Genomic DNA, 17,746 nt, shown 5'->3' with positions numbered 1-17,746 from the left:
CATGTCACTGTTGTCCTGGTAGAGGCAAACATCCTGAAAGGGGCCCAGCTGCAACTTTAAGACGTGTTTGGCCAGGCCTAGGTGTGCCCAGCATTTCAATGAGCACAGGGGCTTTGCAGCCTGTGGGCCCTGCCCCAGCCGTGGCCCAGTTAAGAGTTCTGAGGTTCCAAGGATGCTTGTGTGTGTAAATGACAAATCCATGCCATCCTATGTCCACTCCACCTGGGACATCCCCTCCCCCCAGGTAGTAACCCCACAGGCACACCCCCCCCCCAAGGCAGTGGGCCAGCTACACCCTGTCATCCCGGGACACAGCCCTTTCAGCAGGACGATGGGAGAAGGGTGAGAGACCCAAGCTGCCCCTCTGGCCTCAGACATCTGGGATGGAGTGGTCCATGGTGCGGTGGAGCAGGGTCGGGGACAACCTGGGTAAGGAAATGATGACAGGGTCAAAACTGACAATGTCTTCTCCCCTGAGGACTGTGCCTCCCCGTGTGGGCTTTCATTTCAATTCCTAAGACTTTCAAATCACCCAAAGCCACCAACCACCTTGAAGGGGGCAGGGTGGGAGGGCGGACAGGCCTGCTGGAGCCCAGGTGTGCCCTGGGAGGTGGGGAGGGAGGAGGGAAGGGAGGGAGGGTGCAGTCTTACTTCTTGACCATGTGCTCGTAGATCACAGTGGGGATGATGGTCAGGGTGACGACATTGCCGGCCGTGGCCAGGATCTGCCCGATCTCTTTGTCCTGGAAAGGAGGCAAGTGAGTGGTCACCCTGGGGGTACCTCTGTGCAGGGGTCAGTGTGGCCGCTGCCAGAGGAAGCCAACTGACACCTGACTACAGGGGCAGGGCTGTCTCAGACCTGAGCCTGCCAGGGGAGGGTCCCAGGCAGACCCCCAGGTAGTGCTGGTTGAGCAAGAGCATCAGCCTGTGGGCCACTCCCCACCCTCACCTTGAAGGCTAGTTGCATGAGGCTCCTTGGGTGGTTCTCAGGCGGCGCTCTCTAGAGAAGCAAAACCAGTGAAGCATATATACACATATACAGAGAGAGGTTTATCTCAAGGAAATGGCTCACATGGTTGAACAGGTTGGCAAGTCCCAAGTTCATGGGTCAGATGTCAGGTTGGAGGCTTCTCCTGACTCACGTAGCTGCAGGGGCTGACGAACCCAAGATTGGCAGGTCAGATGGCAGGCTGCTGGCTCACAGGCTGTGGAGGCCAACGAATCCCAAGATTGGCAGGCAATATGGCAGGCCGCTGGCTCAAGTCCCAAGAACCGGAGGTCAGATGATGGTGAGCCAAATGCAGGATCCAGAACAAGCAAAAGCCAGCAAGCTTTGCCAGAACATCCATACGTATTGGATGTAGGCCACACCCACAAGGAAAGTCCTTTTCAAGTGAATGGCTGATCACATCAGATCATGTCATGGAGGTAATTACATTATATCACAAAATGGAGGATAACTACATCATTACGTAACTGCCAAACCACTAAGAATCATGGCCCAGCCAAGTTGACACACAACCTTAACCATCACAGACGGGCTGACACGTAACAGGGCCTCATGAAGGTTACTCTCCTTCTCCTCCTTCCCCCAAAGGGTTCCTGGAGCCTGATGAGGCCTGCATTTTCTATCCTAGATCCCTGGCCCCAGAAAAGCTCAGGTTCTGGCCCCAAAGCACAAGGGAGACAGGAGGCACACCTACCCACCCTCTGGACACTGTCAGCCAGCCAGCCTGAGCCAGGCCTCACCTGGGACTTCTTTTTACATCTTGGAGACCAGAGAAAAGAGAAAGGCCTGCAGAAATCACTCAGATCATGGGGAGAACCAGGAACTAAGTCTTTAAGCCAAGTGTGTCAGTGTCCAAACACTAAAACAGTGGCCAGAGAAGAGCCTTGGCCCCTTCCTCAGAACCTAGTGACCTTTACTTTACACATACATCTGACTTGCTTATGTGTTTTCTCAGTTGCTCCAAAATAAATGGGAGAGATGTGCTAGACAGGACTAGTGATGGCCACAGGGAGGAAATAGATAACCTTTGAAAAGATAAATGAACTCAAGAAGCATAGCTCTCTGAAACATTCAGTCAACGGACATGCCCAGTCCCTAACACAGTCCCATGGTTTGGTCAATGCCTTGAGCCATCAGTGAGGATGACACCACCCGCAGCATGTTTTAGAATGACTGCTCTTCAGAACAATAAAGATCAAAGAGAGGTGAATTCACTCCATAGCAGGAAAATCCAGCTGCTCACGACGGGGTTCCGTTCCAAAGACTCCGTGGTAAGTCGGGTCTGACATCAGCCGAATACCTCTTTTTTTTTTTTTAGTCTTCATTATTACTGCCTTTTATTATCAGTATCTTTATAAATCCCATCTTTATTTGTCTTTGGGGGTTGGAAACATTACAGATACAATGACATTAGCAAATAAGCACTGCAACATTGTATGTAGTACATATTACTAACGATAAAATGTACCCCCCCCAAAAAAAAGAGACCGTTTTAAGTCCGGTTTGTAGTAGCTCAATTATGTCATAAATCGGGGACTACCTATATTGTTATTGTGGTATCTACTTCTCAAGGACAATGCGTATCCTTTGGGTTGTCACGCTTGATCCCAGGGGATGGGAACGGATGTACCCGGAGGGATCTTAGACATTAGGAAGAACCCCTGGATCACAATGGTCATGAGCCAACAGAGCAAGCCTTCAAGGAGGGTGGGAGAGACTGGCAGGCACAGAGAATCAGACCCTGTGCGACAGCAATGGCTTGGTGAGCGCCCTCAGAGGGAAGGAGGCCTGTGCCAGCTGTGAGGGGAGGTGCCCCTGCCCAGGCCACCTCTGCGGGAGGCTGAGGGCTCAACTGGGACTGAGAACCACTGCTTGGTTTAAGAGGCATGAAGTCACAATAAAACCATCTCCAGGTGTTCAGAGAACCAAAGCCTCCGAGGTCCAGGAGGTGGCAGGAGCCATCCCGAAGGCACCCACTCCTCAATCCACATGCACAGCACAGTTTCTACAGTACTCGCTCCTTCTTGTATTTTAAAGAAAAAACTCACCTACGCCACCCAAACCCCTTGCCATCCAGTTGATTCTGATTCACAGCAACCCTACCGGGCGCAGTAGAGCTGATCGCCACTGGTAGAACTGATGGTGGGTTTGAACTGCTGACCTTTGAGTTAGCAGCTGAACGCTTTAACCACTGCACCACCAGGGCTCCTTTCACCACAAACACCCCTTGGAAAATGAACAAATGTGTTTTTCAATCACAATTAAAAAAATCTTCTTATTGCCCGAACATGATTAAGTGTGCAAACAAGCGCCACAGAGAGTGAGGAGGCCTCACTGCAGCCACTAGCTACCTGGGCCCCCACATCCTCACGTGGGTGCCCACATGCTGACACACACCATGGCACCCCCTCCTACTGTCACATCTCTGGCCTCTCTGTGTTGGTGACAGTAAAACCAGCAGCCGTTGCGTCGACTTTGACTCATGGCGACCACGTGTGTCAGAGCGAACCTGCCCTCCACAGCGTTTCCAACGGCGGGTTTCTCAGAAGCAGGTCACCAGGGCTTTCTTCTGAGGGAGCTCCAGCCCCCAGCCTGTCGGTTAGCAGCTGAGCCCATGAACCATCTGCACCACCCCAGGTCTCCCGTGAGTGACAGTGGCTAACACTTCTTGGGCATTTACTATGTGCCTGGCACTGTGCTTGGAGCTCTGTGTACACTGTCTTGTTGAGTCTCCCCAGCAACCTTAGGATGAGGAAACTGAGGCTGAGAGAGGGGCAGCAGCCTGCACGCCAACTTGATCCTTCCCACCCCCCGGCGGGGTCTCCCAGCCCTGAAATCCTGGCCACCGCCTACCTTCAACCCAATGACGTTCTGCCCGTTCACCTCGCAGATGTAGTGGTTGGTAAGGAGCCCGTTGCGGGCCGCGGAACTCCCTTTCACCACAGAGACCACCTTCCCCTTCTTGATGAAGAAGCCGACTTGGCCTGTGCTGTCTTTTTGCGTGACCACAGTCCGCTGGAACGGCCTGATGGGGAGGAACAGTGAGCTAGGCCTGGGCACGGGTCGGGGCTGGACGGAGAGGCTCTGGAGGCATGGCTGCTCACCTGTCCCGAACGACCATGACGATCTTCTCCGCCGGCGCCTTCTTCACCGCCCGGTGGGCTTTGTCTGTGCTCCAGCCGGCACAGTCGCGCCCCTCAATCTGCAGGATCTGGTCCCCGAAGCGGAGCCCCACAAGGGACGCAGGGGTGTTGGCCTGGACCAGCTGCACAAAGACACCCTGGGGGAGGCAGGCCCCGAGTCGGTTCACCTTGCCCAGCTCTGACCCTAGTCCATCCTCTGACTGTATCTGTCCTCCTGATACTTTAGGGCCTGCAGGGTATCAGGACTACCGCTCTTCACTGCAGATAAAAAGGCAGGGACCAGTTTCCTGAAAGGGCAATATTCCAGGCCACGCCGCTAGGCGGCACTGTGTCGGGGTTTCAACACTGGCCGGTGGCTGCGCCCCTAACCTTTATGCGGCCCCGCCTCTCATAAAGGCATCCAGCTCTCCCTGCCTTCTACTGTCTACAGAAGCTGGTCGCCAAATACCTGTGAGTTGGTAGAAGGGGGGAAGTTCTAAGCGACAGGAGCCCACCGAGGGGCAGGTGAAGGGTCCCTGCTCTAACCCAGCACCAGCTCTGGGACCTTGGGGGCGGGGAAGAGTCTGAGCTTGCGGACTGGGCCAGTCCGCTGGCCCCGGGCCCGGGGAGGGGAAGACACTCCATCCCCACGCCTCCCAAGGCGCGCAGTCCCCTCTGGGGCTGCTGGGCGACTGTACTGGGAGCGCGTCCCACTCCGGTTGTCCACCGCGACGCGCTCACCCCGTGAGCCCTCTTGTCTCGCCCGGCCCCGCCGCACCTTGTCGATGGCCCGCAGTTGCAGCCCGGTTTTGCCCCGCTCGTCCTTGCACAGGTGGATCTCGCGCACCCCGGGCTTGATCTCCGCGCGCCGCACACCCAGGCTGTCTCCGGACACCGGCGCCACCACCAGGCCCAGCGACGCGCCCGAGGCCGCTGTCTGCAAACACCGGTGGAACAGGGTCACCCCGGGCCCCTGGGGCCTCGTGCGGCAGTGGTCGCCGCGGTGGGCGTAGAGAGGGAGGAGGGGTGAAGAGGCTCCTAGGTTCCTGCCCCCGCCCCACCACTGACCCACCACCCCCAACCACTCCCTTCTCCAGTTGCCGAAAGGGGACGTGGCTCCAGGAAGCCACTAGGGGGCGGCAAAGTCCAAGCCCCTAGAAACAGCCTCTCCAGAAAATAGTTTGGCCATTTCTTAAACACAATAAAGATTCACTCACCATGTGACCCGAAATTGCACTCTTGGGCATTTATCCCAGAGAGCTGAAAACTTATGTCTTCACAGAAACCCATATATGCACATCTATCAGGTCTTTATGTGTAATAGGCTAAAAACTGGCAAGATGTCCCTCAATTTTTAAACAAACCTCAGTCCATCCATACCACCGAACACTACTGAGCAATAAAACGAAAAGAACTACTGAACTACTGTGACACAGAACAACTTGGGTGGGCCTTTAGGGCATTCTACTGAGCCAAAAAAAAAAACCCCAATCTCGAAAGGTCACATACTGTATGATTCCATTTATATCACATTCTGAAACAACAAAATTATAGAGACGGAAACAAATTAATGAGTCAGGGGTTAAGGGTGTGGATGCCTATGATTATATAAAGGTGGCACGAAGGCAATCTTTGAGGTGATAGGATAGTTCTGTACCTTGACTTCAGTGGTTACATGAATCTATACAAGTGATAAGATGACACACACACACGGTAACAATGGAAATTCCTGGTTTGATATTATACTAGTGGTTAAAGAGCTTGACTAATAACCAAAAGGTCAGCAGTTCAAATCCATCAGCCGCTTCTTGGAAACCCTATGGGACAGTTCTACTCTGTCCCATAGAGTTGCTATGAGTCAGAATCCACTCAACGGCCACAGGTTTGGTTTTTTTTTGGGGTGGGGGGGTGGTTTGGGTTTATGTAAAATGTAATCATTGGGGGAAACTGAGTGAAGGGCATGAGGAACTTCTCTGTACTATCCTTGCAACTTCCTGTGAATCTGTGATTATTTGAAGATTAAAAATTAATGAAAAATTTAAAAATTATAAAAATTCCAACGCACAATACAGGTGAGGTCAGCACAACTAGACTAAACCAAAAGCAAAAGAGTTCTCTGAATACAACGGAATGCTTCGAAGGCCAGAGTAGCAGGGACAGGGGTTTGGGGACCATGGTTTCAGGGGACATCTAGGTCAATTGGCATAACAAAATGTATTAAGAAAACGTTCTGCATTCTGCTTTGGTGAGAGGTGTCTGGGGTCTTAAATGTTAGCAAGCAGCCATCTAAGATGCATCAATTGGTCTCAACCCACCTGGAGCAAAGGAGAATGAAGAACACCAAAAGCACATGGTAAAGATGAGACCAAGAGACAGAAAGGGCCACATAAACCAGAGACTATATCAGCCTGAGCCAGAAGAACTAGCTGGTGCCCGCTACAACCTATAACAGCCCTGACAGGGAACACAACAGAGAGTCCCTGATGGAGCAGGAGAAGTGGGGTGCAGAACTCAAATTCTCATAAAAACACCAGACTTAATGGTCTGACTGAGACTAGACGGACTCCGGAGGTCATGGTCCCTGGACCCTTTGTTAGCCCAAGACTGGAACCATTTCCGAAGCCAACTCTTCAGACAGGGATTGGACTGGACTGTAAGACAGAAAATGGTACTACTGGTGAGGAGTGAGCTTCTTGGCTCAAGTAGAGACATAAGACTATGCAGGCAACTCCTGTCTGGAGGCAAGATGAGAAGGCAGAGGGGGACAGGAGCTGGTTGAATGGACACGGGGAATACAGGGTGGAGAGGAGGAGTGTGCCATGTCATTAGAGGGAGAGCAGCTAGGAGTACATAGCAAGGTGTGTATAAGTTTTTGTATGAGAGACTGTCTTGATTTGTAAGCTTGCACTTAAAGTATAATAAAATTTTTAAAATTAGTCAAGAAAAAAATTCATGTATCTATCTTATATTTTTATGAAAATTTAGAATGACTGCATTTATGTTCTAATCATTGGAACAAATAATGATTAAATCAATGGATTAAAATTGAATTATACACAACATGACCTCCTTCTTTTCATGTTTGTGCTTCATAGCATAACTATCCAGTGGGTCATTTTGCAAAAACACCCAGAGCATGGTGGTTTTCTCAGGGTTTCACAAGCCCTCGTCCTTAGCTGTCTTCTCCTGTTGGGTTGCTAACCAGCCTGGCCCTGTGAGATCCTCATTTGTCAGCGGATTTGTACACGGCTGGGGCAGTTCTCCATCATCACTCCCATCAACTTCATGAAATTCTCCAGCCTTACCAAGGTTTGCAGTTGCACTTTGTAACTGATTATCATTGAATCAAGGAGAGGCTGGCAGGCAAAGACACTGACAGATGGCCTCCAAGGATGCTAGAGCCAAACGGGAGGAGTTTGAGTGGGGACTGATTTTAAAAGTGAAGACATCTTCAGTAGTGGATATTTGTGTTAGGGTCTTTTGCTCCTCTAAGCCATGAAGTGCATGCAAAAGCTGGACAATGAATAAGGAAGACTAAAGAAGAATTGACGCCTTTGAATTATGGTGTTGGCAAAGAATATTGAATATACCATGGACTGCCAAAAGAACAAACAAATCTGTCTTGGAAGAAGTACAACCAGAATGCTCCTTGGAAGCAAGGGTGGCAAGACCACATCTCACATACTTTGGCCATGCTGTCAAAAGAGATCAGTCCCTGGAGAAGGACATCATGCTCAGTAAAGTAGAGGGTCAGCAAAAAAGAGGACGACCCTCAACGAGACGGTTCAACACAGTGGCTACAACAATGGGCTCAAGCATAACAACTGTGAGGATGGCATAGGACTGGGCAGTGTTTTGTACACAGAGTCACTATGAGTTGGAACTGACTTGATGGCACCTAACAACAAGAAGCCATGAAGAGTGGGGACCAAGAAATATTTAATTTGGGGACAAGTGGATGACAAGGTCCTCCCCTCTCGGCTCTGCCTGTCCCTTACAGCTGCTTTCAAGTCACAGGCAGTCCTCCAGTAGAAGTCCCCCGGGGTTAGGCTGGGATCAGTGCCCTCCCTTCTCATCCACCAGGCTCGGGTGAGCATCCTGAAGCCAGAGTTGAAGGGCAGACCCTGGCCCTCCAGCCCCAGGTCCACAGGAAGACATGAAACCCCACTGCTCTTTTAATGATGGCTCAAAATGGAAAGTGTCATTAAGAAACAGAGCCACAGTCAACAACTACTTTAAAACAAATAAGAGAATGTAAGGGGCAGGGAAACTAGACTAATGGAAATGGAACAACCAGAACAGAAACACTGAGAATGTTCACACATTGTGAAGAATGTAAACAATGTCACTGAACAATTTGTGTAGAAACTGTTGAATGGGAACCTAAACTGCTGTGTAAACCTTCACCAAACACACAGTAAAATATTATTAAAAAAAGAAAGAAAGACAGCCACAGAATGCTGGAGACAGAGAGGATTCCAGAACAGAGGAAAAGGAAGTCGTCAAACGGCAGGACCAAGAAGGAGGAAGGGTTGGGACATTCTGTGCCCACATTAGGCAAGAGAAAAATATGTACATCGTTCCCCTCTGGTACCTGAGGCAGATTCTGCCGAACTTCTGGGCTGAAGAGGGAAAGGCCCATATAGCTCCCCAGTTCTGCCAGGTTGGGATACAAAGCTGATGGGGAAGAGAAGAAAGAAAGAAGAAAGGCGTTACCTGTGGGCACAGGCTCACCCCTGCCTGCCTGGCGCTCTGTGCACACTGAGGCTGGCGGCCTCATTTTTATGAAGAAATACCAGTAAGTACCAGTTGCTGTCAAGGCAGCTCTGACTCACGGAAGCTCCATGTGTGTCAGAGTAGAACGGTGCTCACTGGGTTTTCAATGGCTGATTTTTCCAAAGTACATCATCAGGTCTTTCTTCCAAGGTACTTCTGGGCAGACTCGAACTTCCAAACTAAGCACATTAACTGATGGCACCACCCAGACACTCCTCACAGACAGCTCTAGGGCTACCACTCATATCCTGGTCTCCCTACGTGGCCTCAATGAGGTGGCCCCAAATCAGTGTGGCCACTGCCCTCACTAAGCCTCAGTTTGCTCCGTGACCTCCTCAAAGTGTTGTAGTCGAGGTGAAATGGGCACACACAGTGGTAGGTGAGAAGTCGGGGAAAGGCCAGAAGAGGCGAGACTGTCCTCAGAGCCAGCACTGCTGCTTGACCCTGCCCAGCCCACTCCTTAAAGCACTTTTCTAGAAACCTTCCGAATTCCCTTAGATGCCTGTCGCCACCAAAACCAGCAGTGCTGTCTGGGTGGGGCCCTAGCCCCTCCTCTTTCTTGAGGTCACTCTCGCACCCTCTGTCCACTGCCACCCACTCCTACCTCAGGGGCCCTGGTTCCAGGAGGGAGACCTGGCAGGCTAGCCTCCCCCTCACCAGAGCAGTATTTCATTCCTGGAATCACACGAGACTGTGTCACCAGAACAGTGCTGACGTGATGATTTTGGGTGACTCAAATTGCTTATAAACAGAGTGCCCACAAGTAATATCACACCCTAGAGGCGGCCTTGCTGGGGCCAGTCAGAGAAGAAGTCATGGGCTCCGTGGTTCTCCGGGCTGGGTTCGGAAGGATGAGTAAGAGTTTACCAGGCAGGTGAGGGGGGAGGTGCCAGCATAGACAGAGGCTCGGGGAGGCTGGGTGACCTGGAAAAGGCCATCTAGGCAGTCAGCCAGGAACTGGGAGCCTGGGCTCTGTCCTCCCACTATGGTGAGTCCTTGGCCGTGGACCCTTCCACAGCTTTGGAGCCTCCGATCTGCACTGATGCCTTCTGCCCAGAAAGGACTGGAGTCCAAGACATCTTTGCCATGAGTGTCCCCTCCCCAGTCACTCACCTGGGGGCTGGGAGACAGCTGCCTTCTGGGAGAGCAGGGCAGGCATCTTGGGCACGGCTCTGGCCTGGGCCTGGGGGTGGGGGGGAGTGCTGCTCAGCTGTGGGTGGACCCCAGAACCCCTTGAGCCTGGAGGTCCCTGAGACTGGGGGTCCAGGCATTAGGTATGCTGGTGGGCCTCAGGGATGGGTTCCACGAACCCTCCAGGCTGTGTGTAAATTGTGACCTCTGCAGATGGCCACGTTTCTGGTGGCCCACAACTCACCAAATGTCACAACCAGCTTACTGCCCGGGGCATTCAGGACATGGAGGCCCACCTCCCAACCAAGCTCTTTGTTGACAAGTCCCAAATTCTCCAAGCCCACTCAGTCCAAAAGTGGTGGGATGGAGGGAAGAAGTGGTTTCTGGTGGCTGAGCAGACCAAATTGCAGCCCTACTGGCTGAGCTGAAAGTGCCCACACTGGAAGGGAGGAAGCACTGGACACGAGATAGCAAGGGCTGTGGCTGCTTGCCCTGCTATGACTCCTGCCCTTGGCCTCTGGACACCTTCTCAGCCCAGCAGGCCCTGCAATGGGGGCCTGCCTGCCCTGGGGCCAAGGAATACATTTTCAGTAGTAGGCCCAACACCCAGCCACCTTCCAAGGCAAGCATACTGCTTTCCCCTCCCTTAGTAACCCAGGCTACCCAGACCGCCCCCGTCGGGAAGCCGAGGGTAGCATGGGCCTGGGGGTGGCCTTACCTGAATGACCTGGTCTACCTTCAGGTCCTCCAGAGATGGGTACAGGGCAGACATGGTTGCTTCTTGGGACACTCTGCAGAGCCACAGAGAGGGAAGAGGGAATAAGGAATCAGCTCACAGCCTCTGGAGATGAGTCAGAATGGACTTGATAACTGTTGGTTTTATTGTTTGTTTGTTTTTGACCATCCCCTGACATGTCCTTCCTCCTGTTGATTGCTCTGTGCTGTAGCTGCCTCTTCACTTGGCCATCTACCTTGTTAGACTGCCAGTTCTAAGAGGGCAGATACTGGAGCTTTTCATAGGGTGTGGAGCCTCTAGCCTCTAGCATGGTGGCTGACTTAATATTTCCAGAAGCAATGTGTTCTGCCTGGGCGTCCGCTTTTCTCCTAGTAAAGCGAAGCTCTGATGTCCTAAGAACACCCACGTCACTGGGATGGGAACGATGACCAGAGCCCCAAATGCGTTTTGTTTGCTTCTCACAGTTGCTTTTTTTTTTTTTAATTAGTGCCAACATTTAAAAATCTAGAGGTATAAAAACCTTTCTTTCTAGCTTGTATTGAAAAAAACCCAAAATATTTGGCAACACAGGAGCAGACACTGTGGATGGCAACTCTTAGCCAAGGCTGAGCAGCAGCCCACCTGTACATGAGGCTGCACACACCCCTGAGTCCCCACCCAGCCCTTGGTGGAATACACTGCCTGCTTGGTTCCTGGAGGCTTCCAGTTCTAGATCCTTGCCCTGGTCTGGCCTTTGGGGCAGAAATGACCATCTCAAGAGGGCAGGGGTTGTGCTAGGGCGAGCTTCAGACTCTGTCCTCCTTAGCCCACTTGGGGGAAGAGACCCTCTGCCACACCCTTCCCCACTGAGCCCACAATGGAGATCTTTATCTTAGAATGGTCCTCAGCAGTTACTATCTGCCAAAAGTGGGCTCTACGACCAGGATCATGCATGAATGACAGATGTGAACGAGGCCACCCCTGCCTGACATTTCTGCGGCAGTGGTTATATTTTTAATATCTGCTCTCCGGTAGAGCAGAGAATCTGAGATGCACTTCCTGGAATCACTCCTAGGCCAGGACCATAATATCCCTTTCTCTGTGTCTGGGACGCTTTCACCCCAGCCACCTCTTCTGGGTCCCAACACCGTACTAGCCTCTGAAAGAGTCAGGAGGAACACCTCCTGCCTTCTAGCAGTTCATGATATAGTGGGGATGGCTCCTTGCCCACAAATATGCCCTGTGTTCTCAATCATCGTCTATTCATGCACCACCCTTATTGAATGTCCATTGTGTGCCTGAGTCATGCTGGTCCCTCTGCTTGGCACGCCATCCTTCTGTCTTCTTTTAAGGCTCAGCTCAAATACTATTTCTCTGGTTGGATTTTCCAGGCCCCATGTCCCCCCTGCCAGTGGGCTGGGTCCTCTTGTGTTTTCCAACCCTGTCGTGTCTTGTACCCTGTTGCTAAACTACTTATATTGGATGATTAATACCTGGGTATGTTTCTCAATGGCAGGGGCTGTGTCCTGTTCACTACACTGTCCCTCCCCACCAAGATGGTGTCCAACACATAACGTGTTGGCGAAAACGATCATCTGACTGAATAAATCAGTGGTTTTCCAAGAACAGACTGGGAATTTGTGTGGGTATTTCTGGGTGTCACAAGACTGGTTGGGACACTATTAGTGTTTAGGGAGGAGGGGCAGGGACCTGGACCGCTTGCAATGCACACAACAGTTCCCCACAACAGCTTGTCCTCTGTCCTACACAACTTTCACGTGTCCTGCCAGACCTTCATTTAGACGCAAAACCTACAATTACCTGAATCTTAAACCCGCTTAATAGACAAAATCAGTGGGATTTTCCCCAGTTTTAATATACACTGTATTATCCAGGAACACAGATACCAGGTCGATGGAGGGAAGTCGTGCTTTGTTTTACCATTTTAGAAAATCACTGTTCACCTCACTCACCAGCCATCACAGTGATTCCACGCTTGTGTATGTTTAGCATTTAATTCAAAATATAAAATGTTGGCAATATTCAGTGAATACTGTCTTCTATGAAACCCAAACTCATATGTTTTAAGTTAGGTATAAGCTTCTGATGTAATCCTGTCTGTGCATTTACATACTGAAATACAAATCCCTTTATTACGGGTTACTTTCATTTCTTTCGTTTCTCCTTTACAATGAAGACTGGGCATCATAATGATTTTGAATCCAGGGGGAACCACCGCCTCGGCTGTAGCATCCGGATGAATCCGCCCCTTCCCTTGGCCTCAACTGCTCGCTTTGTGAAATGGGAACACCCAGGCGTAAACCCCAGGCATTGGGGCACCGGAGAGTGGCCCAGCGGTCCCTAGGGCCTATTCTCCACCTCGGCCTCAGTATCCCCATATGTCACACCGCTCGATGATGCCTAAGGGACACCAACTCGCCCCCTCACCAACCCAACACTCTGGGAATAGGGGGTCAACCCGGCCGAAAGACGGCTCCCGGTTGCTACGGGCTACGGCGCTTGCGCAGAGACCCCTCTAGGCCGGGACGGCGTGCGGCGGGGTCTAGAGCGCATGCGTCCCACCCACTTTGCCCTGCGCGTCACTGAGGGCGGCTCCCAGGATGCCTCGCGGAACTTGACGGAACATGGCGGTCGACTTGCTGTGCGGTTTGGTAGCCAGGTGGGATACAGGAGTCCACCTAGCCTCACGTTGTCTCCAGGCGCCCGTGGCTGGTGCCGGCATTCACAAAACGGGATCAAATAAAGCAGCAGGGTAAGGGATGGGAAGGTTCGGTTGGGCTTCGTTTCTCTTTGCTGGATTGAGGGCTGCGCGGTTCGGATCGAGCTTTAAAGGGCGCCCGTGTCCCTCCGCATCCCCACGCCCCTGACCCCCAAGGGCCACTTACGGCCTCTGGAGGAGAGAGGGCGCGATTGAGCCGACCCTTCTTGACAGATTAGATTCTATACAAAAGCAGGTGTGGAAGGGAGGAAGAGCAAAGTCGACACGCCTGCGATCCTCGCTGCTCGACGGCGGTACTGAAAAGGAACCCCCTTTCCCCCTACGGAGTCGGAAGCACCTTCAGGGCTCCGAGTCTACACCCATTGTGATGTCACCGTTTCTCCCACCCTCTCACCTTTATTCCTTGCGTGGCCCTGACTCCTGACCGGGTACCGAGCTGAAAATGCACCACCTCACTCCAAGCAGATTCAACTCGGAGTCCGACCCAAGAGAGACTGAGTGATTGGCCCCCTACTGCCCAGGGAAGGGGACTTCCCACAGCGAAATCGGACCCACCGCCTGTTATAAGAGACTCAGGCAGCTGGGTCTGTGGGGTGCTTGGGAAAGGCTAGGGCAACGAAGAAGGCTTCCTGAAGACCCTGGCTAGGCTGTGAAGAATGGAGGGTTCAGGCCAGTGGGAGTGGAGCGTGCAGGCCCAGGCTGAAGAGCCCAGCTGCTTCCTAGGTTCCCCTACCAGCTCTGGCAGGTAATCCAAACTGAACTCGATTTTTTCCCCCACCTGTGCTGCCTCTCTGCAGTGACCCCACCAAAATCCATCCCATAGGCTGAGCCGGAAATCTCGGAGCTATCCTCTTGAAGTCATTCCCAGCTTTTGCCCTCAGGATAAATCTGAATCTTTAACCTGGCATTCAAAGCTCCATGACATGGCTCCTGGTAATGTCTCCAGTCTCACCTCCTCACTCTTGGATGCTGACCCTGCATTTCATTGATTCCAAACTGCTCGTTGGTCCTCAAACTCATTCTACTTCATGCCTTTGTGCTTTTGCAGGCACGGTTCGTTTGTCCTGAATGCCATTTACATGCTCTCCCTCCTTCTAGTTCATCTGGTGAATTCTTTCTCCTTCAAGTTGCTGCCTTCCACGACATACCTACACCCAACCACAAGTCTCCCTTCTCTGGATTACAGCTTCTCATATATTCACCCATTTGTCATTCATTCCACGAATGTTTATTAAGCATCTACTGTGAGCAAGACCTCCTGCGTTTGCTTGGTTGGTTTTCCTTTGTGCTGTATTTGTTTGCCTGTCTCCCACACTGGTCAGGGGCTATCTAGCCCATTTCTGAATCCCCAGCGACAAGCACAGTGCCTGACACACAGCAGACATCCAGTCGCTGTTTGTTAGGGAAGTGGAAAAGCAGACAGAGCCACAAGGAAGTTGAAAACGTAAAGACATAGCCTTTCTTCCAATTGCTACGTGTGTTTACAATCACATTGCTTTAAGTAGAAAGTCCTTTGAAGAGCAACTTTGGGACTAGAAAGGGAGTGAAAACACTGCCCTGATGAGGTAGCCTGAAAGGTTGGCGCTTGCAATCTGACACTGGGAGAGTTTGTTCAGCTCTGTATGTATGGCTTCCCAAAAGTAATTGGCTCCTCTGGAAGGAAAAGAACCCAGATAACCCTTTTCTCCCAGAGGAATTTTTCTCTTCCACAGAATTTTCCAAAATCCCCGTCCTTAAGCTTCAGTACTTTTTTTCATTTGGCAATGACAACACCCACAACAAACCAACAATCAGGTCCTCAGAAATCAGCAGGGCTGAAAGGGGTCTTCAGCCCCCATCTTTGGACTTGGAACAAGTAAACAAGAACACTCTTTTGGAACACTTTGTTCCACAGAGCTGAAGCTGTGGCACTCCCACTTGTTCCTGTGGACAGCTCATCCATCCTTCAGAAGAAGTTGTGCGGGAGGGAAGCGTGGGTTAGAGTGTCAGAGGAGTAGCTCCAGGAAGGCCAAATTAGCCCAGGGATACGGTGAGTCGGAAAGGAAGAGGCTGTTGCTAGGCCACCAGCACGTACCCCCTCTTCCACCCACGGCTGTACTCCACGGTGGAGAAAAGCTGTTGACTCTTTCAAGGAAGGCGGATGCCCCCAGACCCAGGCACAGACGAGCGGGGCAGGAGCAGGACTTTGAAGACAGGTGGGACTGGGTTGAGACTGGCTGCCGCCTCCTTGTGAGAGCAGGAGCAGGTCCTGGTCCCTTTTGAACCTCATTTCTTTCTTTGCAATATGTGATAACAATACTTGGATCAGAGTTATTGATGGGAATTAAAAGATTGTTTAAAAACGAGATATGTATGGAAAGCATTTAGCACAGGACCTAGCGCATTTAAAAAAAAAAAAAACTGTTGAGTTGATTCCGACTCATAGCAACCCTATATAGACAGAGTAGAACTGCTCCGTAGGGTTTCCAAGGAGCAGTTGATGGGTTTGAATTGGTCATTTATTCAACAGACAGAGCCAGCAGTATAGAAGTAAACAAAAGAAAAACCTTTGGCCTTGAGGTGTATGCTTTCTAGTGGGGAAGTGGGTAAGGAGCGTCTGTGCTGTGTTAGATAATAGGATGTGCTGGGGAGAAAAATAAAGGCAGAAGGAAGGTAGAGAGGACCAGGAGGTCCAGAAGAGCCTCACCAGGAGGTGATGTTTGAGTAAAAGTAAAGGAGGTGGGGAAATCATGAGGTAACATTCCAGGCTGAGGGCACAGCCATTGCAAAGGCCCGGAGGTGGGAGCTTGCCTGAAGTGTTCAGAGGACAGCTGACCAGTGAGACTGAAGTCAGTTGATCAAAGGGGGCAGTGGGGGGAGGAGGGCAGAGAAGTAGTTGGAGGGGCCCAGCCCTGTAGGACCTTGTAGCATTTTCTCTAATGAGCTGGGGACAACTGGAGAATTTTGAGCAGCAGAGTGACCTGACATGGCCTGACTTGTTTCAACAGGCCCTCTCTGACAGAGGTAGAGAATAGACTGTGGGGGTGGGGGAGGGGGGCAAGGGTGACAGCAGGGAACCCAGGTGAGAAGTGGCGATGCTGTTAGAATGGTTAGTTCGGGCCAATGTCTGTAAAGCAGCCAGTGCCAGCACCTACCACATGGAGCAGACTTGTTTTAAGGACTTTTTCCGAGCCCCTGCCATGTGGAGGGCAGCACCGGCCCATCATGTCCGTTGGCTCATTCAGCTCTCTCGACTATAGGAGTTTTCCTGTCTCCAGATGAGGAAACCATCCTTAAGAGATAAAGTACTGGCCCAGTTCCCCAGGAGGTTTTTCCTTGTTAGTAGGGCAGCTGTTGATAGAACCAGCTTAGGGCCAAGAAGGAAGTACCAGAGCCTTGTGGAAATAAGCTCTCTGTCGGACTGCAGCCCTGGCCTTCAGAGGGCCCACTTCCACCAGCACTGTCATGGTCAGTGAGAGGAGCCTGGGGTCTTATGACGTCATGACTGCATGATATCTGAGAGAAGACCGCTCGTCTCTCAAACCTGACCAAGGGCAAAGCACCTTGAGAGGAATCTGCTTGAGAAATCCCAGAAGGGAAGACGCAGGGAGGGAAGGAGACCAGAGCACATCTCACTCATCCTAGCCCCAGCCAGTATAGGGGCAGGGCCCCGGTCTTACCTGCAGGCCAGGTGTTGCCGCACGTCCTCTGTCCTCCAGCAACTGCTGAGAGTATTCTTCCCCCCAGCAAGGTGGTGGCTCTTGTTGTCCCAGCTGGAGTTCCTGCTGGCTAATTGCCAGCTATGAGCAGGGTGGTGCCCGCCCCTGATCAGCTGACTCATGGTAGAATGGCTGGCCACCCAGGAAAGGCAGAAGGGGTTTGACCTTTGTCTCAATTTGGAGGTGGGGTTAGTGCACGTAGCTATTGCTGAGACAGGTATGTACCAAGACTTCTTGGTCTTTTTTTTTTTTTCGTATGTGTGTTTTTAGTGAAAGTTTACACAGAAATTAGGTTCTCATTTAACAGTTTCTATACATATTGTTCAGTGACGTTTGTTATATTCTTCACAATAGATCAGCATCCTCATTTCCTTTTTGCTTGTCATGTTTCCATTAATCTAGCCGCCCTGCCCCTCCCTTTGCCTTCTCATCTTGGTCCGGGGTAAATGTTCACCATGTGGTTTCATCTAAACGATTGTTTTGAGAAGCACAGTACACATCGGTGATATTACGTATTTTATGGGCCAGTCTGTCATTTGAGTGAAAGGTGACTTT

General features: G+C 51.4%; 1 protein-coding gene across 1 annotated transcript; it reads right to left on the bottom strand.

Moving 5' to 3' along the window:
- Positions 1-221: 221 nt before the first annotated feature.
- Positions 222-17,277, bottom strand: SDCBP2 (syndecan binding protein 2). The gene is made up of 9 exons (XM_023550112.2): positions 17,153-17,277; positions 10,757-10,829; positions 10,021-10,090; positions 8,726-8,808; positions 4,910-5,068; positions 4,114-4,289; positions 3,863-4,034; positions 652-743; positions 222-425 (listed from the first exon to the last, which is right to left on the bottom strand). The coding sequence occupies exons 2-9, from the start codon at positions 10,808-10,810 to the stop codon at positions 371-373; spliced, it is 861 nt and encodes a 286-aa protein (XP_023405880.2). The 5' UTR covers positions 10,811-10,829; positions 17,153-17,277; the 3' UTR covers positions 222-370.
- Between the last annotated feature and the right edge of the window lie 469 nt (positions 17,278-17,746).

Source organism: Loxodonta africana, chromosome 24 (assembly GCF_030014295.1).
Source record: "Loxodonta africana isolate mLoxAfr1 chromosome 24, mLoxAfr1.hap2, whole genome shotgun sequence".
Lineage (NCBI taxonomy): Eukaryota > Metazoa > Chordata > Mammalia > Proboscidea > Elephantidae > Loxodonta > Loxodonta africana.
The sequence above is the reverse complement of the archived record's forward strand: the minus strand, read 5'-3'. Positions and strand labels throughout refer to the sequence as shown.